This window comes from Salmo salar, chromosome 11 (assembly GCF_965601325.2).
Source record: "Salmo salar chromosome 11, fSalSal1, whole genome shotgun sequence".
Lineage (NCBI taxonomy): Eukaryota > Metazoa > Chordata > Actinopteri > Salmoniformes > Salmonidae > Salmo > Salmo salar.
In genome coordinates this window covers 106,708,903-106,735,479 of record NC_138301.1, presented here as the reverse complement: position 1 = coordinate 106,735,479, position 26,577 = coordinate 106,708,903, and the positions used below count along the sequence as shown (strand labels likewise).

The 26,577-nt window shown below is 47.5% G+C and overlaps 1 protein-coding gene across 2 annotated transcripts in view; it reads left to right on the top strand.

Annotated features, from left to right (window-relative positions):
- Window positions 1-26,577, top strand: part of LOC106563430 (serine/threonine-protein kinase PAK 3) — a 74,133-nt gene that overhangs the window by 26,809 nt on the left and 20,747 nt on the right. The window contains exons 2-9 of one of the 2 annotated variants that reach the window (XM_082958242.1): window positions 1,796-1,989; window positions 2,474-2,574; window positions 2,780-2,933; window positions 4,493-4,530; window positions 17,846-17,908; window positions 19,337-19,486; window positions 21,093-21,267; window positions 21,802-21,865. In XM_082958242.1, coding sequence (XP_082814368.1) covers window positions 1,818-1,989; window positions 2,474-2,574; window positions 2,780-2,933; window positions 4,493-4,530; window positions 17,846-17,908; window positions 19,337-19,486; window positions 21,093-21,267; window positions 21,802-21,865 — 917 coding nt within the window. In that variant the 5' untranslated portion in view covers window positions 1,796-1,817. The remainder of the gene's footprint in view (window positions 1-1,795; window positions 1,990-2,473; window positions 2,575-2,779; window positions 2,934-4,492; window positions 4,531-17,845; window positions 17,909-19,336; window positions 19,487-21,092; window positions 21,268-21,801; window positions 21,866-26,577) is intronic. The other variant, XM_082958243.1, reaches the window with a different exon arrangement.

Below are 26,577 nucleotides of genomic sequence, written 5' to 3'. Positions count from 1 at the left end.
GTTCTGTATGCTGCTTCTATTCCTACAGGGCCCACTGTTTCCTATGCAGAGCATGCTCCTGTCAATCTCATATTACCCTGGTCCTGGTGCTCCAGGAGAGGGCTCCCTAAAGCCTGCAGCTGGAATAATAATGGAACAGAGCAGCAGAGAAAAACAAGAACCTCTGCTTCATATTATATTACTGCCCTAACCTGTTAGCTACTTACTGGGCACTGCCCTAACCTGGTCCCTGCCCTAACCTGGTCCCTACCCTAACTGGTCCCTACCTACCCTTACTGGGCACTACCCTAACTGGTCCCTACATACCCTTACTGGGCACTACCCTAACTGCAGCCGAGGAGACATGCCTTGAACACACATTCTAAATCGCAGGCCCAAATGCCTCACATATTGACATTTTGGACAGAGATGCTTGAGAGAATGTTGTGTGAAATGTAACATACACCATAGTGTTATGGAACACAATGTAACAGACACCGGAATTGTGAGCTATGTTCCTGAAACATGTAGTGTCATAAACATTGATTGATTTGAATGTCAGTGTTTCTATATCTGGGAGTGTCTGTCTGAACTGAGGCTGGGCTGAATCTCGGATTATTATGTTACACAGGCAGAATACTGTAAATAGGCTACAAAATACAGTTCAAACTGCAGTAGTTCATGATGTTACATGAGAATATGTGTCAATCAGGGATGCAAGGGTTTGACTATGCTGAGGACTAGATATTCTGTTTACAGATGATGCCGGATGAAGTCAGATGTGTACTGGTGGATTTATCTCCTATATGAATGTAAGTCGATGGGCTGCAATCTATATACTGTACACTTTCTTGTCAGTTTCTCTCCATCAGTTTGGCAGACAATTGGAACAGCATCTCAGCAAAGATGTTTAATCTACTTAGTGCAGAGCTTCTGTTGAATGTAGTAATTTAGATTTAAACATGGTTTTATAGCTAGATGTTTTCCAGTCTGTGAGTCTTGTGATTGGATTGTTTTTTCTTTGGCACACGGCAGATCTAAAACATTACACAGAGTAGTTTCTGAACACAGAGGCCTTCCTTCAAGAAAAAGATTAGGAACCAGAGAGTGAAACTATGACAGGAAATTGTAGGTTTATGTAGAGACAGATTATGGGATATTGTGCCCCCCTGGAGCACAGAGAGAGCCCTTCTTGTGACCCATGGGGATTTAAACACGCTGGCTAGAGGCTGCTCATGCCTCTACTGACAGCAAACATTACACAGTGAGGGGGAGAGAGACAGCCGTTCAAAGGCTTTATCTTGTGGCGTTATGTTGAACTCCTGATGAAGTCTAAGGCAATTCATATGAGTTACAGTATTTGTACTCACGTTCAAAACCATTACCAACGTTCCTCACATTTCTTGATTCAGTTATTGAGATTGAAAATATGTCTCTAAATGGGGGCTGGATGTTGATGGATGTTGGATGTTGATGGATGTTGGATGTTGATGGATGTTGATGGATGTTGGATGTTGATGGATGCTGATGGATGTTGGATGTTGATGGATGCTGATGGATGTTGGATGTTGATGGATGTTGATGGATGTTGGATGTTGATGGATGCTGATGGATGTTGGATGTTGATGGATGTTGGATGTTGATGGATGTTGATGGATGTTGATGTGTTGTAAGCCTGCAGTGTGCAGAGGGAGTTGTGGACCTGTAGGCAAGGCTCTCTTCTCCTTTTCCAGTTTGATCCTAAGAATCTCTTAATTTATTTTCTATTATAGCACCATGCTAAACTTCCCTCTCTCTTGTTTTTCTTTCTTCCTAGGAGATTGTGAGTGTCACTAAAGATGTCCGATAGAGTCGATATTGAAGAGAAACCGCCAGCCCCTCCCTTGAGAATGAACAGTAGTTCCCGAGACTCTACATCAGTGAATCACGGCTCCAAACCTCTCCCAATGGCCCCTGAAGAGAAGAACAAGAAGGTCCGCCTTCGCTCCATCTTCCCTGGAGGAGACAAGAGTGAGCAGACAGCTGTATATCACACTTTAATGTAGAACTAGAGTCCTGCATGAGCTTGTCCTGACCTCATGACCTAAACAGGAAAAACAAGGCCTGGAGTTGTTTTGGGTTTCCAGGAAAACTGTGTGCCCTAGATGTCGCCACTGGCTCACGAGGTCCATTGACAACAAGGAACCCGTTGATCAGTGATAGAGTAACATCACAACTTTATGAGGGTTAGGAGCCCTGTCTAAGTTATGCAATTTGAGAAAGGGGTATTGTATTTATTTTTAGCTCCACCCTCGGCAAAGAGTGAAACAATCGGAGTTATATCAAAGTTGCTGGAGACATATAATCCGTGTAAAGACAGTTCTTGTTCTAAAAATATTTTTAATCTCTGCTCAGGAATAATACGACACTGATTTGAAAATGTATCTCTTTAAAATGTCGCTGTACTATGTATCAGAACTAGATCTGAATGTTCTTTTTGTTTTCTCCCGTGCAGCGAACAAGAAGAAGGAGAAGGAGCGTCCTGAGATCTCCCTGCCCTCAGACTTTGAGCACACCATCCATGTTGGCTTTGACGCTGTTACAGGGGAGTTCACTGTACGTACATCTTTGACAGATCAACGTTCCAGTAAATATATTTCAACAGACAAGGAAGGTGTACAGTGAAGGTTTTGAGTATACCCTTAAATGGTCGATATTATCACTGCGTGTTAAAAATAACCAAGACATGAAAACTTGTGCCGTGGTAGCTATGAAGTCACAGAGTGGATCTGACCTATGACCTGTGACCTCTCTCCTCCAGGGCATCCCAGAGCAGTGGGCGCGGCTCCTTCAGACCTCCAACATAACCAAGCTGGAGCAGAAGAAGAACCCTCAGGCCGTGCTGGACGTGCTCAAGTTCTACGACTCCAAAGAGACGGTCAACAACCAGAAATACATGAGCTTCACCTCCGGAGGTAAGAACACACAAACACACAACGCCCAGATGCTGCTGTCTGTGTTTCAGATCATCTCTCTGCCTTACATTTCTGAATAATTGAGTTAGCGAAAATATGCTGCTGTGGTGAGCAAAAGCGTTGAATATTTATTGAAGAGTTTACAGTACATGCGGTCATATCCACTCTGTGACCTCATAGCTACCACGACACACTTTTTCATGTCTTGGTTATATTTAACTGTCAGTGTGTTGTCAAATTAGTTATATTTAACTGTCAGTGTGTTGTCATCTTGGTTATATTTAACTGTCAGTGTGTTGTCGTCTTGGTTATATTTAACTGTCAGTGTGTTATCGTCTTGGTTATATTTAACTGTCAGTGTGTTGTCATCTTGGTTATATTTAACTGTCAGTGTGTTGTCATCTTGGTTATATTTAACTGTCAGTGTGTTGTCGTCTTGGTTATATTTAACTGTCAGTGTGTTGTCATCTTGGTTATATTTAACTGTCAGTGTGTTGTCATCTTGGTTATATTTAACTGTCAGTGTGTTGTCGTCTTGGTTATATTTAATTGTCAGTGTGTTGTCATCTTGTTTATGTTTAACTGTCAGTGTGTTGTCAAATTAGTTATATTTAACTGTCAGTGTGTTGTCATCTTGGTTATATTTAACTGTCAGTGTGTTGTCGTCTTGGTTATATTTAACTGTCAGTGTGTTGTCATCTTGTTTATGTTTAACTGTCAGTGTGTTGTCGTCTTGGTTATATTTAACTGTCAGTGTGTTGTCATCTTGGTTATATTTAACTGTCAGTGTGTTGTCATCTTGGTTATATTTAACTGTCAGTGTGTTGTCATCTTGGTTATATTTAACTGTCAGTGTGTTGTCATCTTGGTTATATTTAACTGTGTCATCTTGTTTATGTTTAACTGTCAGTGTGTTGTCATCTTGGTTAGATTTAACTGTCAGTGTGTTGTCATCTTGGTTATATTTAACTGTCAGTGTGTTGTCATCTTGGTTATATTTAACTGTCAGTGTGTTGTCGTCTTGGTTATATTTAACTGTCAGTGTGTTGTCGTCTTGGTTATATTTAACTGTCAGTGTGTTGTCGTCTTGGTTATATTTAACTGTCAGTGTGTTGTCGTCTTGGTTAGATTTAACTGTGAGTGTGTTGTCGTCTTGGTTATATTTAACTGTCAGTGTGTTGTCGTCTTGGTTATATTTAACTGTCAGTGTGTTGTCGTCTTGGTTATATTTAACTGTCAGTGTGTTGTCGTCTTGGTTATATTTAACTGTCAGTGTGTTGTCGTCTTGGTTATATTTAACTGTCAGTGTGTTGTCATCTTGGTTATATTTAACTGTCAGTGTGTTGTCATCTTGGTTATATTTAATTGTTAGTGTGTTGTCATCTTGGTTATATTTAACTGTCAGTGTGTTGTCGTCTTGGTTATATTTAACTGTCAGTGTGTTGTCGTCTTGGTTATATTTAACTGTCAGTGTGTTGTCGTCTTGGTTATATTTAACTGTCAGTGTGTTGTTAATGTAAGAGAATGAGACATCTGGCAATGATTCCTTTCTCTTTCAGACAAGTCAGCACAGGGATACATAGCAGCCAACACTCTGGTAAGTGCTACTTCATTTCAAACATGTTCCTTTCCTCTTAACAACTCATTAGCATTTATTGAAAGATAAACAAATATGAGCGTATACTCTGTGTAGTGCTCTCTCGTCAGCTGTAGTGTGCTCTGGAGTTTTAGTTAGCACTGTAAGCCAGACTGTGTGTTCTCGCTGGGTCCATTAACATGACCTCATATGACTGTCTCAGAGTCTAACCGTCCCTTTTGGAAATCAGCCAAATGACTGTCTCTGGGCTGTGTCGCTGTCAGAGTAATGTTTCATCGGTGGACTGAGAGAGAAGACTCTCAGAGGTCGTGTGCACTCAACTGCATTCAGCCTGTCTGTTGGTACTTTACCTCTGGCTTGGGTGTGAAGAGTCGGCACACAGAGGCCTTTTCTCTATTATGGTTTTGTTATGTCTGGAGATGGCTGATTTTCCCAGGCGGTGGCGCCGGCCTGTTGACTCCCAGGACTCTGATGGTCCTGATGAAGTCTTGATAGAGCAGGTGACACACCTCTCAATAAGGAGCTGGTTCAGAACCAAGCAGTAGGTACCACACCTCTCAATAAGGACCTGGTTCAGAACCAGGCAGTAGGTACCACAACTCTCAATAAGGAGCTGGTTCAGAACCAGGCAGTAGGTACCACACCTCTCAATAAAGGAGCTGGTTCAGAACCAGGCAGGAGGTACCACACTTCTCAATAAGGAGCTGGTTCAGAACCAGGCAGTAGGTACCACACCTCTCAATAAAGGAGCTGGTTCAGAACCAGGCAGGAGGTACCACACTTCTCAATAAGGAGCTGGTTCAGAACCAGGCAGTAGGTACCACACCTCTCAATAAGGAGCTGGTTCAGAACCAGGCAGGAGGTACCACACCTCTCAATAAGGAGCTGGTTCAGAACCAGGCAGTAGGTACCACACCTCTCAATAAGGAGCTGGTTCAGAACCAGGCAGTAGGTACCACTCATCTCAATAAGGAGCTGGTTCAGATCCAGGCAGTAGGTACCACACCTCTCAATAAGGAGCTGATTCAGAACCAGGCAGGAGGTACCACACCTCTCAATAAGGAGCTGGTTCAGAACCAGGCAGTAGGTACCACTCCTCTCAATAAGGAGCTGGTTCAGAACCAGGCAGGAGATACCACACCTCTCAATAAGGAGCTGGTTCAGAACCAGGCAGTAGGTACCACACCTCTCAATAAGGAGCTGGTTCAGAACCAGGCAGTAGGTACCACACTTCTCAATAAGGAGCTGGTTCAGAACCAGGCAGTAGATACCACTCCTCTCAATAAGGAGCTGGTTCAGAATCAGGGAGGAGATACCACACCTCTCAATAAGGAGCTGGTTCAGAACCAGGCAGTAGGTACCACTCCTCTCAATAAGGAGCTAGTTCAGAACCAGGCAGTAAGTACCACACCTCTCAATAAGGAGCTGGTTAAGAAACAGGCAGTAGGTACCAGTCCTCTCAATAAGGAGCTGGTTCAGAACCAGGAAGTAGGTACCACACCTCTCAATAAGGAGCTGGTTAAGAAACAGGCAGTAGGTACCAGTCCTCTCAATAAGGAGCTGGTTCAGAACCAGGCAGTAGGTACCACACCTCTCAATAAGGAGCTGGTTCAGAACCAGGCAGGAGGTACCACACCTCTCAATAAGGAGCTGGTTCAGAACCAGGTAGTAGGTACCACACCTCTCAATAAGGAGCTGGTTCAGAACCAGAAAGTAAGTACCACACCTCTCAATAAGGAGCTGGTTCAGAACCAGGCAGTAGGTACCACTCCTCTCAATAAGGAGCTAGTTCAGAACCAGGCAGTAAGTACCACACCTCTCAATAAGGAGCTGGTTCAGAACCAGGAAGTAGGTACCACACCTCTCAATAAGGAGCTGGTTCAGAACCAGGAAGTAGGTACCACACCTCTCAATAAGGAGCTGGTTAAGAAACAGGCAGTAGGTACCAGTCCTCTCAATAAGGAGCTGGTTCAGAACCAGGAAGTAGGTACCACACCTCTCAATAAGGAGCTGGTTAAGAAACAGGCAGTAGGTACCAGTCCTCTCAATAAGGAGCTGGTTCAGAACCAGGCAGTAGGTACCACACCTCTCAATAAGGAGCTGGTTCAGAACCAGGCAGGAGGTACCACACCTCTCAATAAGGAGCTGGTTCAGAACCAGGTAGTAGGTACCACACCTCTCAATAAGGAGCTGGTTCAGAACCAGAAAGTAAGTATCACACCTCTCAATAAGGAGCTGGTTCAGAACCAGGCAGTAGGTACCACACCTCTCAATAAGGAGCTGGTTCAGAACCAGGCAGTAGGTACCACTCATCTCAATAAGGAGCTGGTTCAGATCCAGGCAGTAGGTACCACACCTCTCAATAAGGAGCTGATTCAGAACCAGGCAGGAGGTACCACACCTCTCAATAAGGAGCTGGTTCAGAACCAGGCAGTAGGTACCATTCCTCTCAATAAGGAGCTGGTTAAGAAACAGGCAGTAGGTACCAGTCCTCTCAATAAGGAGCTGGTTAAGAAACAGGCAGTAGGTACCAGTCCTCTCAATAAGGAGCTGGTTCAGAACCAGGAAGTAGGTACCACACCTCTCAATAAGGAGCTGGTTAAGAAACAGGCAGTAGGTACCAGTCCTCTCAATAAGGAGCTGGTTCAGAACCAGGCAGGAGGTACCACACCTCTCAATAAGGAGCTGGTTCAGAACCAGGCAGTAGGTACCACTCATCTCAATAAGGAGCTGGTTCAGATCCAGGCAGTAGGTACCACACCTCTCAATAAGGAGCTGATTCAGAACCAGGCAGGAGGTACCACACCTCTCAATAAGGAGCTGGTTCAGAACCAAGCAGTAGGTACCACTCCTCTCAATAAGGAGCTGGTTAAGAAACAGGCAGTAGGTACCAGTCCTCTCAATAAGGAGCTGGTTAATAAACAGGCAGTAGGTACCAGTCCTCTCAATAAGGAGCTGGTTAAGAAACAGGCAGTAGGTACCAGTCCTCTCAATAAGGAGCTGGTTAAGAAACAGGCAGTAGGTACCAGTCCTCTCAATAAGGAGCTGGTTAAAAACCAGGCAGTAGGTACCACACCTCTCAATAAGGAGCTGGTTCAGAACCAGGCAGTAGGTACCACTCCTCTCAATAAGGAGCTGGTTCAGAACCAGGCAGTAGGTTCCACACCTCTCAATAAGGACCTGGTTCAGAACCAGGCAGTAGGTACCACACCTCTCAATAAGGAGCTGGTTCAGAACCAGGCAGTAGGTACCACACTTCTCAATAAAGAGCTGGTTCAGAACCAGGCAGTAGGTACCACACCTCTCAATAAGGAGCTGGTTCAGAACCAGGCAGGAGGTACCACACCTCTCAATAAGGAGCTGGTTCAGGACCAGGTAGTAGGTACCACACCTCTCAATAAGGAGCAGGTTAAGAAACAGGCAGTAGGTACCAGTCCTCTCAATAAGGAGCTGGTTCAGAACCAGGCAGTAGGTACCACTCCTCTCAATAAGGAGCTAGTTCAGAACCAGGCAGTAAGTACCACACCTCTCAATAAGGAGCTGGTTCAGAACCAGGAAGTAGGTACCACACCTCTCAATAAGGAGCTGGTTCAGAACCAGGAAGTAGGTACCACACCTCTCAATAAGGAGCTGGTTAAGAAACAGGCAGTAGGTACCAGTCCTCTCAATAAGGAGCTGGTTCAGAACCAGGAAGTAGGTACCACACCTCTCAATAAGGAGCTGGTTAAGAAACAGGCAGTAGGTACCAGTCCTCTCAATAAGGAGCTGGTTCAGAACCAGAAAGTAAGTATCACACCTCTCAATAAGGAGCTGGTTCAGAACCAGGCAGTAGGTACCACACCTCTCAATAAGGAGCTGGTTCAGAACCAGGCAGTAGGTACCACTCATCTCAATAAGGAGCTGGTTCAGATCCAGGCAGTAGGTACCACACCTCTCAATAAGGAGCTGATTCAGAACCAGGCAGGAGGTACCACACCTCTCAATAAGGAGCTGGTTCAGAACCAGGCAGTAGGTACCATTCCTCTCAATAAGGAGCTGGTTAAGAAACAGGCAGTAGGTACCAGTCCTCTCAATAAGGAGCTGGTTAAGAAACAGGCAGTAGGTACCAGTCCTCTCAATAAGGAGCTGGTTCAGAACCAGGAAGTAGGTACCACACCTCTCAATAAGGAGCTGGTTAAGAAACAGGCAGTAGGTACCAGTCCTCTCAATAAGGAGCTGGTTCAGAACCAGGCAGGAGGTACCACACCTCTCAATAAGGAGCTGGTTCAGAACCAGGCAGTAGGTACCACTCATCTCAATAAGGAGCTGGTTCAGATCCAGGCAGTAGGTACCACACCTCTCAATAAGGAGCTGATTCAGAACCAGGCAGGAGGTACCACACCTCTCAATAAGGAGCTGGTTCAGAACCAAGCAGTAGGTACCACTCCTCTCAATAAGGAGCTGGTTAAGAAACAGGCAGTAGGTACCAGTCCTCTCAATAAGGAGCTGGTTAATAAACAGGCAGTAGGTACCAGTCCTCTCAATAAGGAGCTGGTTAAGAAACAGGCAGTAGGTACCAGTCCTCTCAATAAGGAGCTGGTTAAGAAACAGGCAGTAGGTACCAGTCCTCTCAATAAGGAGCTGGTTAAAAACCAGGCAGTAGGTACCACACCTCTCAATAAGGAGCTGGTTCAGAACCAGGCAGTAGGTACCACTCCTCTCAATAAGGAGCTGGTTCAGAACCAGGCAGTAGGTTCCACACCTCTCAATAAGGACCTGGTTCAGAACCAGGCAGTAGGTACCACACCTCTCAATAAGGAGCTGGTTCAGAACCAGGCAGTAGGTACCACACTTCTCAATAAAGAGCTGGTTCAGAACCAGGCAGTAGGTACCACACCTCTCAATAAGGAGCTGGTTCAGAACCAGGCAGGAGGTACCACACCTCTCAATAAGGAGCTGGTTCAGAACCAGGTAGTAGGTACCACACCTCTCAATAAGGAGCAGGTTAAGAAACAGGCAGTAGGTACCAGTCCTCTCAATAAGGAGCTGGTTCAGAACCAGGCAGTAGGTACCACACCTCTCAATAAGGAGCTGGTTCAGAACCAGGCAGGAGGTACCACACCTCTCAATAAGGAGCTGGTTCAGAACCTGGTAGTAGGTACCACACCTCTCAATAAGGAGCTGGTTCAGAACCAGAAAGTAAGTACCACACCTCTCAATAAGGAGCTGGTTCAGAACCAGGCAGTAGGTACCACACCTCTCAATAAGGAGCTGGTTCAGAACCAGGCAGTAGGTACCACTCATCTCAATAAGGAGCTGGTTCAGATCCAGGCAGTAGGTACCACACCTCTCAATAAGGAGCTGATTCAGAACCAGGCAGGAGGTACCACACCTCTCAATAAGGAGCTGGTTCAGAACCAGGCAGTAGGTAGCACTCCTCTCAATAATGAGCTGGTTACGAAACAGGCAGTAGGTACCAGTCCTCTCAATAAGGAGCTGGTTAAGAGACAGGCAGTAGGTACCAGTCCTCTCAATAAGGAGCTGGTTAAGAAACAGGCAGTAGGTACCAGTCCTCTCAATGAGGAGCTGGTTAAGAAACAGGCAGTAGGTACCAGTCCTCTCAATAAGGAGCTGGTTAAGAAACAGGCAGTAGGTACCAGTCCTCTCAATAAGGAGCTGGTTAAGAAACAGGCAGTAGTTACCAGTCCTCTCAATAAGGAGCTGGTTCAGAACCAGGCAGGAGGTACCACACCTCTCAATAAGGAGCTGGTTCAGAACCAGGCAGTAGGTACCACACCTCTCAATAAGGAGCTGGTTCAGAACCAGGCAGTAGGTACCACACCTCTCAATAAGGAGCTGGTTCAGAACCAGGCAGTACGTACCACACCTCTCAATAAGGAGCTGGTTCAGAACCAGGCAGTAGGTACCACACCTCTCAATAAGGAGCTGGTTCAGAACCAGGCAGTAGGTACCACTCATCTCAATAAGGAGCTGGTTCAGATCCAGGCAGTAGGTACCACACCTCTCAATAAGGAGCTGATTCAGAACCAGGCAGGAGGTACCACACCTCTCAATAAGGAGCTGGTTCAGATCCAGGCAGGAGCTACCACACCTCTCAATAAGGAGCTGGTTCAGAACCAGGTAGTAGGTACCACACCTCTCAATAAGGAGCTGGTTCAGAACCAGAAAGTAAATACCACACCTCTCAATAAGGAGCTGGTTCAGAACCAGGCAGTAGGTACCACACCTCTCAATAAGGAGCTGGTTCAGAACCAGGCAGTAGGTACCACTCATCTCAATAAGGAGCTGGTTCAGATCCAGGCAGTAGGTACCACACCTCTCAATAAGGAGCTGATTCAGAACCAGGCAGGAGGTACCACACCTCTCAATAAGGAGCTGGTTCAGAACCAGGCAGTAGGTACCACTCCTCTCAATAAGGAGCTGGTTACGAAACAGGCAGTAGGTACCAGTCCTCTCAATAAGGAGCTGGTTAAGAAACAGGCAGTAGGTACCAGTCCTCTCAATAAGGAGCTGGTTAAGAAACAGGCAGTAGGTACCAGTCCTCTCAATGAGGAGCTGGTTAAGAAACAGGCAGTAGGTACCAGTCCTCTCAATAAGGAGCTGGTTAAGAAACAGGCAGTAGGTACCAGTCCTCTCAATAAGGAGCTGGTTAAGAAACAGGCAGTAGGTACCAGTCCTCTCAATAAGGAGCTGGTTCAGAACCAGGCAGGAGGTACCACACCTCTCAATAAGGAGCTGGTTCAGAACCAGGCAGTAGGTACCACACCTCTCAATAAGGAGCTGGTTCAGAACCAGGCAGTAGGTACCACACCTCTCAATAAGGAGCTGGTTCAGAACCAGGCAGTACGTACCACACCTCTCAATAAGGAGCTGGTTCAGAACCAGGCAGTAGGTACCACACCTCTCAATAAGGAGCTGGTTCAGAACCAGGCAGTAGGTACCACTCATCTCAATAAGGAGCTGGTTCAGATCCAGGCAGTAGGTACCACACCTCTCAATAAGGAGATGATTCAGAACCAGGCAGGAGGTACCACACCTCTCAATAAGGAGCTGGTTCAGATCCAGGCAGGAGGTACCACACCTCTCAATAAGGAGCTGGTTCAGAACCAGGTAGTAGGTACCACACCTCTCAATAAGGAGCTGGTTCAGAACCAGAAAGTAAATACCACACCTCTCAATAAGGAGCTGGTTCAGAACCAGGCAGTAGGTACCACACCTCTCAATAAGGAGCTGGTTCAGAACCAGGCAGTAGGTACCACTCATCTCAATAAGGAGCTGGTTCAGATCCAGGCAGTAGGTACCACACCTCTCAATAAGGAGCTGATTCAGAACCAGGCAGGAGGTACCACACCTCTCAATAAGGAGCTGGTTCAGAACCAGGCAGTAGGTACCACTCCTCTCAATAAGGAGCTGGTTAAGAAGCAGGCAGTAGGTACCAGTCCTCTCAATAAGGAGCTGGTTAAGAAAAAGGCAGTAGGTACCAGTCCTCTCAATAAGGAGCTGGTTAAGAAACAGGCAGTAGGTACCAGTCCTCTCAATAAGGAGCTGGTTAAGAAACAGGCAGTAGGTACCAGTCCTCTCAATAAGGAGCTGGTTCAGAACCAGGCAGGAGGTGCCACACCTCTCAATAAGGAGCTGGTTCAGAACCAGGCAGTAGGTACCACACCTCTCAATAAGGAGCTGGTTCAGAACCAGGCAGGAGGTACCACACTTCTCAATAAGGAGCTGGTTCAGAACCAGGCAGTAGGTACCACACCTCTCAATAAGGAGCTGGTTCAGAACCAGGCAGTAGGTACCACACCTCTCAATAAGGAGCTGGTTCAGAACCAGGCAGTAGGTACCACACCTCTCAATAAGGAGCTGGTTCAGAACCAGGCAGTACGTACCACACCTCTCAATAAGGAGCTGGTTCAGAACCAGGCAGTAGGTCCCACACCTCTCAATAAGGAGCTGATTCAGAACCAGGCAGGAGGTACCACACCTCTCAATAAGGAGCTGGTTCAGAACCAGGCAGTAGGTACCACTCATCTCAATAAGGAGCTGGTTCAGATCCAGGCAGTAGGTACCACACCTCTCAATAAGGAACTGATTCAGAACCAGGCAGGAGGTACCACACCTCTCAATAAGGAGCTGGTTCAGAACCAGGCAGTAGGTAGCACTCCTCTCAATAATGAGCTGGTTACGAAACAGGCAGTAGGTACCAGTCCTCTCAATAAGGAGCTGGTTAAGAGACAGGCAGTAGGTACCAGTCCTCTCAATAAGGAGCTGGTTAAGAAACAGGCAGTAGGTACCAGTCCTCTCAATGAGGAGCTGGTTAAGAAACAGGCAGTAGGTACCAGTCCTCTCAATAAGGAGCTGGTTAAGAAACAGGCAGTAGGTACCAGTCCTCTCAATAAGGAGCTGGTTAAGAAACAGGCAGTAGTTACCAGTCCTCTCAATAAGGAGCTGGTTCAGAACCAGGCAGGAGGTACCACACCTCTCAATAAGGAGCTGGTTCAGAACCAGGCAGTAGGTACCACACCTCTCAATAAGGAGCTGGTTCAGAACCAGGCAGTAGGTACCACACCTCTCAATAAGGAGCTGGTTCAGAACCAGGCAGTACGTACCACACCTCTCAATAAGGAGCTGGTTCAGAACCAGGCAGTAGGTACCACACCTCTCAATAAGGAGCTGGTTCAGAACCAGGCAGTAGGTACCACTCATCTCAATAAGGAGCTGGTTCAGATCCAGGCAGTAGGTACCACACCTCTCAATAAGGAGCTGATTCAGAACCAGGCAGGAGGTACCACACCTCTCAATAAGGAGCTGGTTCAGATCCAGGCAGGAGCTACCACACCTCTCAATAAGGAGCTGGTTCAGAACCAGGTAGTAGGTACCACACCTCTCAATAAGGAGCTGGTTCAGAACCAGAAAGTAAATACCACACCTCTCAATAAGGAGCTGGTTCAGAACCAGGCAGTAGGTACCACACCTCTCAATAAGGAGCTGGTTCAGAACCAGGCAGTAGGTACCACTCATCTCAATAAGGAGCTGGTTCAGATCCAGGCAGTAGGTACCACACCTCTCAATAAGGAGCTGATTCAGAACCAGGCAGGAGGTACCACACCTCTCAATAAGGAGCTGGTTCAGAACCAGGCAGTAGGTACCACTCCTCTCAATAAGGAGCTGGTTACGAAACAGGCAGTAGGTACCAGTCCTCTCAATAAGGAGCTGGTTAAGAAACAGGCAGTAGGTACCAGTCCTCTCAATAAGGAGCTGGTTAAGAAACAGGCAGTAGGTACCAGTCCTCTCAATGAGGAGCTGGTTAAGAAACAGGCAGTAGGTACCAGTCCTCTCAATAAGGAGCTGGTTAAGAAACAGGCAGTAGGTACCAGTCCTCTCAATAAGGAGCTGGTTAAGAAACAGGCAGTAGGTACCAGTCCTCTCAATAAGGAGCTGGTTCAGAACCAGGCAGGAGGTACCACACCTCTCAATAAGGAGCTGGTTCAGAACCAGGCAGTAGGTACCACACCTCTCAATAAGGAGCTGGTTCAGAACCAGGCAGTAGGTACCACACCTCTCAATAAGGAGCTGGTTCAGAACCAGGCAGTACGTACCACACCTCTCAATAAGGAGCTGGTTCAGAACCAGGCAGTAGGTACCACACCTCTCAATAAGGAGCTGGTTCAGAACCAGGCAGTAGGTACCACTCATCTCAATAAGGAGCTGGTTCAGATCCAGGCAGTAGGTACCACACCTCTCAATAAGGAGATGATTCAGAACCAGGCAGGAGGTACCACACCTCTCAATAAGGAGCTGGTTCAGATCCAGGCAGGAGGTACCACACCTCTCAATAAGGAGCTGGTTCAGAACCAGGTAGTAGGTACCACACCTCTCAATAAGGAGCTGGTTCAGAACCAGAAAGTAAATACCACACCTCTCAATAAGGAGCTGGTTCAGAACCAGGCAGTAGGTACCACACCTCTCAATAAGGAGCTGGTTCAGAACCAGGCAGTAGGTACCACTCATCTCAATAAGGAGCTGGTTCAGATCCAGGCAGTAGGTACCACACCTCTCAATAAGGAGCTGATTCAGAACCAGGCAGGAGGTACCACACCTCTCAATAAGGAGCTGGTTCAGAACCAGGCAGTAGGTACCACTCCTCTCAATAAGGAGCTGGTTAAGAAGCAGGCAGTAGGTACCAGTCCTCTCAATAAGGAGCTGGTTAAGAAAAAGGCAGTAGGTACCAGTCCTCTCAATAAGGAGCTGGTTAAGAAACAGGCAGTAGGTACCAGTCCTCTCAATAAGGAGCTGGTTAAGAAACAGGCAGTAGGTACCAGTCCTCTCAATAAGGAGCTGGTTCAGAACCAGGCAGGAGGTGCCACACCTCTCAATAAGGAGCTGGTTCAGAACCAGGCAGTAGGTACCACACCTCTCAATAAGGAGCTGGTTCAGAACCAGGCAGGAGGTACCACACTTCTCAATAAGGAGCTGGTTCAGAACCAGGCAGTAGGTACCACACCTCTCAATAAGGAGCTGGTTCAGAACCAGGCAGTAGGTACCACACCTCTCAATAAGGAGCTGGTTCAGAACCAGGCAGTAGGTACCACACCTCTCAATAAGGAGCTGGTTCAGAACCAGGCAGTACGTACCACACCTCTCAATAAGGAGCTGGTTCAGAACCAGGCAGTAGGTCCCACACCTCTCAATAAGGAGCTGATTCAGAACCAGGCAGGAGGTACCACACCTCTCAATAAGGAGCTGGTTCAGAACCAGGCAGTAGGTACCACTCCTCTCAATAAGGAGCTGGTTAAGAAACAGGCAGTAGGTACCACACCTCTCAATCGGTCAGCACTCTGATAAACTGTATGTATAAAATCTAAGTTTATTTGTTCTTTGAACAGTATACAACAGGTCCTACAACCTCTCTCTCAACAATGCAGTGTTCAAATACTAGATCAGATATCAAAAGATAGAATGGATTTTTTAACAAATCTAAGAATAAATACTCACAAGGAGTAAAACACACAAGAATGTACACTATATACAAGGTCGCTACCAGTATCATATCCATGTGCAGGGATACAGTGGTAGGTACCATACTATGGCATTAGGTAAATGTGCAGGGTAACAGTGGTAGGTACCGTACGATGGCATTAAGTCAATGTGCAGGGTAACAGTGGTAGGTACCGTACGATGGCATTAAGTCAATGTGCAGGGTAACAGTGGTAGGTACCATACGATGGCATTAAGTCAATGTGTAGGGTAACAGTGGTAGGTACCATACGATGGCATTAAGTCAATGTGTAGGGATACGGTGGTAGGTACCATACGATGGCATTAAGTCAATGTGTAGGGATACGGTGGTAGGTACCATACTATGGCATTAAGTCAATGTGCAGGGTAACAGTGGTAGGTACCATACGATGGCATTAAGTCAATGTGCAGGGTAACAGTGGTAGGTACCATACGATGGCATTAAGTCAATGTGTAGGGATACGGTGGTAGGTACCGTACGATGGCATTAAGTCAATGTGTAGGGATACGGTGGTAGGTACCATACGATGGCATTAAGTCAATGTGTAGGGATACGGTGGTAGGTACCATACTATGGCATTAAGTCAATGTGTAGGGTAACAGTGGTAGGTACCATACGATGGCATTAAGTCAATGTGTAGGGTAACAGTGGTAGGTACCGTACGATGGCATTAAGTCAATGTGTAGGGATACGGTGGTAGGTACCATACTATGGCATTAAGTCAATGTGCAGGGTAACAGTGGTAGGTACCATACTATGGCATTAAGTCAATGTGTAGGGTAACAGTGGTAGGTACCATACGATGGCATTAAGTCAATGTGTAGGGTAACAGTGGTAGGTACCGTACGATGGCATTAAGTCAGTTTGCAGAAACAAAATGTTCTGCCACTAATATCACGCTAGTGATCACCTTGTCATCTCTACGTCAGAAGCTAGGGCTGGTCATCAGCAGGAGGTCCGCAAAACATCATTTGTGTCTCTTCACCCATGAAAATCTCTCCTCATTTGATATGTGATGATCCATTCATCTGTAGTCTTCCCCTGTCCTCTACTCTCCCCCATCTCTCTGTAGTGGGCCCCTGTCCTCTACTCTCCCCATTTCTCTGTAGTGGTCCCCTGTCCTCTACTCTCCCCATCTCTCTGTAGTGGTCCCCTGTCCTCTACTCTCCCCATCTCTCTGTAGTGGTCCCCTGTCCTCTACTCTCCCCCATCTCTCTGTAGTGGTCCCCTGTCCTCTACTCTCCCCATCTCTCTGTAGTCGTCCCCTGTCCTCTAATCTCCTCCATCCCTCTGTAGTGGTCCCCTGTCCTCTACTCTCCCCATCTCTCTGTAGTGGTCCCCTGTCCTCTACTCTCCCCATCTCTCTGTAGTGGTCCCCTGTCCTCTACTCTCCCCATCTCTCTGTAGTGGTCCCCTGTCCTCTACTCTCCCCATCTCTCTGTAGTGGTCCCCTGTCCTCTACTCTCCCCATCTCTCTGTAGTGGTCCCCTGTCCTCTACTCTCCCCATCTCTCTGTAGTGGTCCCCTGTCCTCTACTCTCCCCCATCTCTCTGTAGTGGTCCCCTGTCCTCTACTCTCCCCCATCTCTCTGTAGTGGTCCCCTGTCCTCTACTCTCCCCATCTCTCTGTAGTGGTCCCCTGTCCTCTACTCTCCCCCATCTCTCTGTAGTGGTCCCCTGTCCTCTACTCTCCCCACCTCTCTGTAGTCGTCCCCTGTCCTCTACTCTCCCCATCTCTCTGTAGTCGTCCCCTGTCCTCTACTCTCCCCATCTCTCTGTAGTGGTCCCCTGTCCTCTACTCTCCCCATGTCTCTGTAGTGGTCCCCTGTCCTCTTCTCTCCTCCATCCCTCTGTAGTGGTCCCCTGTCCTCTACTCTCCCCATCTCTCTGTAGTGGTCCCCTGTCCTCTACTCTCCCCATCTCTCTGTAGTGGTCCCCTGTCCTCTACTCTCCCCATCTCTCTGTAGTGGTCCCCTGTCCTCTACTCTCCCCATCTCTCTGTAGTGGTCCCCTGTCCTCTACTCTCCCCATCTCTCTGTAGTGGGGGCCCCTGTCCTCTACTCTCCCCATCTCTCTGTAGTCGTCCCCTGTCCTCTACTCTCCCCATCTCTCTGTAGTGGTCCCCTGTCCTCTACTCTCCCCATCTCTCTGTAGTGGTCCCCTGTCCTCTACTCTCCTCCATCCCTCTGTAGTGGTCCCCTGTCCTCTGCTCTCCCCCATCCCTCTATAGTCCATTGCTCTGTAATGTTGTGTGGGTCTGTGTTCAGTAAATCCTCCCATTTTCAACCTTCACATTCAGAACCGACTGCTGTCGTCTGGGCCTCCTGTCAGCCTTAGAACCTGCAGTGCATTATTTGACAAGGTAACTCCTACATATTCCTTTCCACATACCTCTACATTGGCTGAACACTAAATGGAACCATTTTGAACTCTTAATGTTGTTGATGCTGGGTTTGCCCAGATATGCAGGCTCTATTGGATCGACATGAATGTTTGAGATATTAGAGAACGCTTCACTCTCTTTTAAGTGTAATGGCTTCTCTATTTCACCTCTTGTTGTAAGCAGTTCCTTAAACAATTCCAAATGGCCCCTGCTTAAAACTGTCAGGGCAGGGCGCATGCCTAAGAGGGCTATTATGATCTTCAAGATCCTGCATGTCTGAACACGTGTTCTTCACTCCCTTCCCCACAGAGCCAGTATGTCCCTGCTTTAGATCTGACCGCATGGCCCAGTAGAACCATGCTTGCTTACACTGCTCATCATTAGCCAGGTAGCCTCTCATCTCCACTGCCTTCTTCGGCTCTGTCTGCGCTGTGAATCTGGGTCTGTCTTCAGAACACTGACCCCTATTATCCCTCATGGTACCGCTTAAACCAAATCAACTTCCACTGCTAAGCAAAGAGCTGCTGGCTTGGCACCAATAGCCCGCAGCTAATCACCACTACTGCTATGCTGTGCTGCTTTGGATATGTTTTACCATCTACGTTACATATTTAGGCTAGGGATGGAGGAAATCTATCCCACTGTACAGTCCAAGTGGTCACCCAGATGGTGGTGTTTATGATGGAGTACAGGAGAGAGTGACGGGCTTTGCATAGCACTCTGATCCACCATAAGAATGGGTGTGTGACTTACTGTATTGTACGGCTGCTTTTAGTGGCTATGGTTGGAGTTGGTGTGTTGGGTCAGGAGTTGGTTTGCTTGTTTGGCTCTCCAGGTCCAACTGTGTGCTGTATAATGCTGTTCTATGAGCTGTCACTGAAACACATCACGACAGAGAATGTTAGCCACGTTCTAGCTGGTTTTCTCACAGCTGTCATGGATCTATACCTCAGCCCATATGATCAGAAGCCATTCTAGTTCTGGAGCTTTCTTGTCCAAGGCCCGTATCCACAAAGGCTCTCAAAGTAGCAGTGCTGATCTAGGGTCAATTTTTCCTTTTAGATAATAATAAATCATATTATATGGACAGATCTTAGATTTGTGGATAAGGGCCCAGGTTTAATCAAGTGGATCATGTTGGATAACTAGATTCCTGATTACACTGTGGAATAAATAGAATATTTATGTTATACCCTATCTTATTTCACAGCTGAGCACCCTGATGTAATGGTATGGTCTTAGGAGGTGTCTATTGTCAGCATGGACGTGCCTTATTACATGGAACATTAGGAGTCCCTGGACAAACCATTTACAGTAATGCAGGTGACGCAGCTGTCCCAGTGTTTCAGATTGGCACAGTCCAATGTACTACAGACCTCCTCACTGACACCTTGTTTTACACCTCAGGATGCAAAGACATCCACAGAGCCCCCTATAGCACCCCCTGTGTCAGAGGAGGAGGAGGAGGAGGAAGAGGAGGAAGAGGAGGAGGAGGATGACGATGATGACAATGAGCTGCCACCCGTCATCGCACCTCGACCTGAGCACACTAAATCTGTGAGTCACCCTGAGGTTATGAACAATGACTTAACACAATGTTACAGATCTAAGACTTAAGAAGGCTTACAGTCTAATCACCTCAATAACTCAACTCAGTACAAAGTTGTACAGTATGCTTGTTGTCCTGCCCCTCTCTGACTGTGTCCTGCTCCTCTCTGACTGTGTCCTGCCCCTCTCTGACTGTGTCCTGCTCCTCTCTGACTGTGACTGTCCTGCTCCTCTCTGACTGTGACTGTGTCCTGCTCCTCTCTGACTGTGACTGTGTCCTGCTCCTCTCTGACTGTGTCCTGCTCCTCTCTGACTGTGTCCTGAACCTCTCTGACTGTGACTGTGCCCTGCTCCTCTCTGATTGTGACTGTGTCCTGCTCCTCTCTGACTGTGTCCTGTTCCTCTCTGACTGTGTCCTGCTCCTCTCTGACTGTGTCCTGAACCTCTCTGACTGTGACTGTGCCCTGCTCCTCTCTGATTGTGACTGTGTCCTGCTCCTCTCTGACTGTGTCCTGCTCCTCTCTGACTGTGTCCTGCTCCTCTCTGACTGTGTCCTGCTCCTCTCTGACTGTGTCCTGCTCCTCTCTGACTGTGTCATGAACCTCTCTGACTGTGACTGTGCCCTGCTCCTCTCTGATTGTGACTGTGTCCTGCTCCTCTCTGACTGTGTCCTGAACCTCTCTGACTGTGTCCTGAACCTCTCTGACTGTGACTGTGCCCTGCTCCTCTCTGATTGTGACTGTGTCCTGCTCCTCTCTGACTGTGCCCTGCTCCTCTCTGACTGTGACTGTGCCCTGCTCCTCTCTGACTGTGACTGTGCCCTGCTCCTCTCTGACTGTGACTGTGTCCTGTTCCTCTCTGACTGTGTCCTGCTCCTCTCTGACTGTGACTGTCCTGCTCCTCTCTGACTGTGTCCTGCTCCTCTCTGACTGTGTCTGTGTCCTGCTCCTCTCTGACTGTGACTGTCCTGCTCCTCTCTGACTGTGACTGTGTCCTGCTCCTCTCTGACTGTGACTGTGTCCTGCTCCTCTCTGACTGTGACTGTGTCCTGCTCCTCTCTGACTGTGACTGTGCCCTGCTCCTCTCTGATTGTGACTGTGTCCTGCTTCTCTCTGACTGTGACTGTGTCCTGCTCCTCTCTGACTGTGTCCTGCTCCTCTCTGACTGTGTCCTGCTCCTCTCTGACTGTGTCCTGAACCTCTCTGACTGTGACTGTGCCCTGCTCCTCTCTGATTGTGACTGTGTCCTGCTCCTCTCTGACTGTGTCCTGTTCCTCTCTGACTGTGTCCTGCTCCTCTCTGACTGTGTCCTGAACCTCTCTGACTGTGACTGTGCCCTGCTCCTCTCTGATTGTGACTGTGTCCTGCTCCTCTCTGACTGTGTCCTGCTCCTCTCTGACTGTGTCCTGCTCCTCTCTGACTGTGTCCTGCTCCTCTCTGACTGTGTCCTGCTCCTCTCTGACTGTGTCATGAACCTCTCTGACTGTGACTGTGCCCTGCTCCTCTCTGATTGTGACTGTGTCCTGCTCCTCTCTGACTGTGTCCTGAACCTCTCTGACTGTGACTGTGCCCTGCTCCTCTCTGATTGTGACTGTGTCCTGCGCCTCTCCTGACAGATCTACACCCGCTCTGTCATCGAGCCCTTGGCGCCTCCCACCCCTGTGAAGGAGGCCACAACCCCACCGGAGTCCCAGGTACAGCCGGAGAACACGTCCAGCACTCTGTACCGCCACACCGATCGGCAGAGGAAGAAGTCCAAGATGACAGACGAGGAGATTCTGGAGCGACTGAGTATGTTGTCTCTCTGTGGATCTATGGAGCATGGAGAGTCCCATAGAGATTGTGCTGTGACTGTACTGTGATGTGTCCAGGCCTTTCAGCTCTAAACCCATCCTACCGCAGTGATTAGTGTGGGCTGCTCAGTAAGCCACAGATTACAGCCTTAGGACGGCCAAGCGCCCCTCTATAGTCAGAGTACTGCTCTCTCTGCAGTGTCCTCTCTGCAGTGTCCTCTCTGCAGTGTCTGCATGTGCCCCTGTCCAAAAAATCAGCAGTGCTCTACTGTGCAGGACAACCTCCCAGCATGCAGCAGTGTATTTGGCTTCAGTACGAGGCCCCACAGCAGGCGACATCCCTGAATAGCGTGGGCAGAGGAGCGTGTGTGTAATGCAGGGTTGCCCTCTCCATGGCCGTGCTGTGTGTGTGTGTGTGTGTGTGTGTGTGTGTGTGTGTGTGTGTGTGTGTGTGTGTGTGTGTGTGTGTGTGTGTGTGCCTCAGTCTGACCTAGAGACACTCTCCACTAATCACCTCTCTCTGTCTTCCCAGGGAGCATTGTGAGTGTGGGGGACCCCAAAAAGAAGTACACACGCTTTGAGAAAATAGGACAAGGGTAAGTCCACTTTCAATCCAAATCCACTAGCTACTTACTGCCTCTTATTGGAACAAAGTAGTCTTTGGTAGTCAGCCCAACTGAGAGAAAGAAAGACAACGCCTCACTCAGGAGTGACCAGAGATGAGAAAAAGAAAGAGGTTTTAGAGTCTGAGAGAGAAGTAGAAAGGAACTTTATTCAGACATGGCTGCGGGCCAGATGAGCTCAGCCTGCTCTCTCTCTGATTCTCTCTCTCACTCTTTCTCCCTCCTTCTCTCTCTCTCTGATTCTCTCTCTCACTCTTTCTCCCTTTTCTCTCTCTCTCTCTCTCTCTCTGATTCTCTCTCTCACTCTTTCTCCCTCCTCTCTCTCTCTCTCTCTCTCTCTCTCTGGGCGAGCTGGGGTGAGCTTAGCCCTGACATCACCACTCCCTCCACCTCAGACCTGAACACAACAACAGCAGTAGCCAGCTTCCTCCAGCACTGTCTGCTTAACACACTACTAAGGGCTCCCCTGATCAATGTGGGTGGTAACGACAGACAAAATGCACACACTGTCTATAAATGAAAACAGCTGTGCACAAGGATATGAACACTAAACTGTGGTTTCTCACAGACCTCTCTGATTAAAACCACAGGGAAATGTTACCTGAGGATGAGAGCAGTTAACAAATCCTGAGCTCAGTGGCCTTAGCCACCTCACACTCCATCACCTCTGGAGATCACATGAGAAGCTTCCTGATGAGTCAATGATCAGTGTGGATTGGTTCCACAGCTACCTAACAACAGGGCATTACCTTGCTGGCTGCAGCGCATCAGTGGCTGGCTCGGGATACGCTGCAGAAACACTCATTCATTATTCATACACACTCACAATACAATACAATGGTGTAGCCTGACAGTCTCAGGGAGGGACAATAAAGAAGAGAGAGGGCAAGGAGAACAGAGTGAGAGACGTGAGAGAGATGTGTGACTTGACTAAATCTCTAGAGTGTGACTTGTAAAATGAGTCTTCCACTTCATTCTGTATAAGGTCAATCTGTGAGACCTCATTATCGAAATGAAGCCATTCTGCTGCAGCAAAACAGACTGTAGTCAAAAAGACTTCTGGGGTGTTATGAGACTGGGAAGGTTTAGTGATGGATACAAGGAAGGCATGGGCTACTGGTAAAGTTAATGCAGTGGAAACTAGGCTAAAGGTCAGGGTGTGGAACCAAACAGTAAACCAGACTCCTGGCAGGGGACTTCCCCATGGGTCTGTGTTATATTCCTGGTTACAGCATTCCCCATGGGTCTGTGTTATATTCCTGGTTACAGCATTCCCCATGGGTCTGTGTTATATTCCTGGTTACAGCATTCCCCATGGGTCTGTGTTATATTCCTGGTTACAGCATTCCCCATGGGTCTGTGTTATATTCCTGGTTACAGCATTCCCCATGGGTCTGTGTTATATTCCTGGTTACAGCATTCCCCATGGGTCTGTGTTATATTCCTGGTTACAGCATTTCCCATGGGTCTGTGTTATATTCCTGGTTACAGCATTCCCCATGGGTCTGTGTTATATTCCTGGTTACAGCATTTCCCATGGGTCTGTGTTATATTCCTGGTTACAGCATTCCCATGGGTCTGTGTTATATTCCTGGTTACAGCATTCCCCATGGGTCTGTGTTATATTCCTGGTTACAGCATTCCCCATGGGTCTGTGTTATATTCCTGGTTACAGCATTCCCCATGGGTCTGTGTTATATTCCTGGTTACAGCATTCCCCATGGGTCTGTGTTATATTCCTGGTTACAGCATTCCCCATGGGTCTGTGTTATATTCCTGGTTACAGCATTCCCCATGGGTCTGTGTTATATTCCTGGTTACAGCATTCCCCATGGGTCTGTGTTATATTCCTGGTTACAGCATTCCCCATGGGTCTGTGTTATATTCCTGGTTACAGCATTCCCCATGGGTCTGTGTTATATTCCTGGTTACAGCATTCCCCATGGGTCTGTGTTATATTCCTGGTTACAGCATTCCCCATGGGTCTGTGTTATATTCCTGGTTACAGCATTCCCCATGGGTCTGTGTTATATTCCTGGTTACAGCATTCCCCATGGGTCTGTGTTATATTCCTGGTTACAGCATTCCCCATGGGTCTGTGTTATATTCCTGGTTACAGCATTCCCCATGGGTCTGTGTTATATTCCTGGTTACAGCATTCCCCATGGGTCTGTGTTATATTCCTGGTTACAGCATTCACCATGGGTCTGTGTTATATTCCTGGTTACAGCATTCCCCATGGGTCTGTGTTATATTCCTGGTTACAGCATTCCCCATGGGTCTGTGTTATATTCCTGGTTACAGCATTCCCCATGGGTCTGTGTTATATTCCTGGTTACAGCATTCCCCATGGGTCTGTGTTATATTCCTGGTTACAGCATTCCCCATGGGTCTGTGTTATATTCCTGGTTACAGCATTCCCCATGGGTCTGTGTTATATTCCTGGTTACAGCATTCCCCATGGGTCTGTGTTATATTCCTGGTTACAGCATTCCCCATGGGTCTGTGTTATATTCCTGGTTACAGCATTCCCCATGGGTCTGTGTTATATACCATGGGTCTGTGTTATATTCCTGGTTACAGCATTCCCCATGGGTCTGTGTTATATTCCTGGTTACAGCATTCCCCATGGGTCTGTGTTATATTCCTGGTTACAGCATTCCCCATGGGTCTGTGTTATATTCCTGGTTACAGCATTCCCCATGGGTCTGTGTTATATTCCTGGTTACAGCATTCCCCATGGGTCTGTGTTATATTCCTGGTTACAGCATTCCCCATGGGTCTGTGTTATATTCCTGGTTACAGCATTCCCCATGGGTCTGTGTTATATTCCTGGTTACAGCATTCCCCATGGGTCTGTGTTATATTCCTGGTTACAGCATTCCCCATGGGTCTGTGTTATATTCCTGGTTACAGCATTCCCCATGGGTCTGTGTTATATTCCTGGTTACAGCATTCCCCATGGGTCTGTGTTATATTCCTGGTTACAGCATTCCCCATGGGTCTGTGTTATATTCCTGGTTACAGCATTCCCCATGGGTCTGTGTTATATTCCTGGTTACAGCATTCCCCATGGGTCTGTGTTATATTCCTGGTTACAGCATTCCCCATGGGTCTGTGTTATATTCCTGGTTACAGCATTTCCCATGGGTCTGTGTTATATTCCTGGTTACAGCATTCCCCATGGGTCTGTGTTATATTCCTGGTTACAGCATTCCCCATGGGTCTGTGTTATATTCCTGGTTACAGCATTCCCCATGGGTCTGTGTTATATTCCTGGTTACAGCATTTCCCATGGGTCTGTGTTATATTCCTGGTTACAGCACTCCCCATGGGTCTGTGTTATATTCCTGGTTACAGCATTCACCATGGGTCTGTGTTATATTCCTGGTTACAATATTCCCCATGGGTCTTTGTTATATTCCTGGTTACAGCATTCCCCATGGGTCTGTGTTATATTCCTGGTTACAGCATTCCCCATGGGTCTGTGTTATATTCGTGGTTACAGCATTCCCCATGGGTCTGTGTTATATTCGTGGTTACAGCATTCCCCATGGGTCTGTGTTATATTCCTGGTTACAGCATTCCCCATGGGTCTGTGTTATATTCCTGGTTACAGCATTCCCCATGGGTCTGTGTTATATTCCTGGTTACAGCATTTCCCATGGGTCTGTGTTATATTCCTGGTTACAGCATTCCCCATGGGTCTGTGTTATATTCCTGGTTACAGCATTCCCCATGGGTCTGTGTTATATTCCTGGTTACAGCATTCCCCATGGGTCTGTGCTATATTCCTGGTTACAGCATTTCCCATGGGTCTGTGTTATATTCCTGGTTACAGCACTCCCCATGGGTCTGTGTTATATTCCTGGTTACAGCATTCCCCATGGGTCTGTGTTATATTCCTGGTTACAGCATTCACCATGGGTCTGTGTTATATTCCTGGTTACAGCATTCCCCATGGGTCTGTGTTATATTCCTGGTTACAGCATTCCCCATGGGTCTGTGTTATATTCCTGGTTACAGCATTCACCATGGGTCTGTGTTATATTCCTGGTTACAGCATTCCCCATGGGTCTGTGTTATATTCCTGGTTACAGCATTCCCCATGGGTCTGTGTTATATTCCTGGTTACAGCATTCCCCATGGGTCTGTGTTATATTCCTGGTTACAGCATTCCCCATGGGTCTGTGTTATATATTCCTGGTTACAGCATTCCCCATGGGTCTGTGTTATATTCCTGGTTACAGCATTCACCATGGGTCTGTGTTATATTCCTGGTTACAGCATTCCCCATGGGTCTGTGTTATATTCCTGGTTACAGCATTCCCCATGGGTCTGTGTTATATTCCTGGTTACAGCATTCCCCATGGGTCTGTGTTATATTCCTGGTTACAGCATTCCCCATGGGTCTGTGTTATATTCCTGGTTACAGCATTCACCATGGGTCTGTGTTATATTCCTGGTTACAGCATTCACCATGGGTCTGTGTTATATTCCTGGTTACAGCATTCACCATGGGTCTGTGTTATATTCCTGGTTACAGCATTCCCCATGGGTCTGTGTTATATTCCTGGTTACAGCATTCCCCATGGGTCTGTGTTATATTCCTGGTTACAGCATTCCCCATGGGTCTGTGTTATATTCCTGGTTACAGCATTCACCATGGGTCTGTGTTATATTCC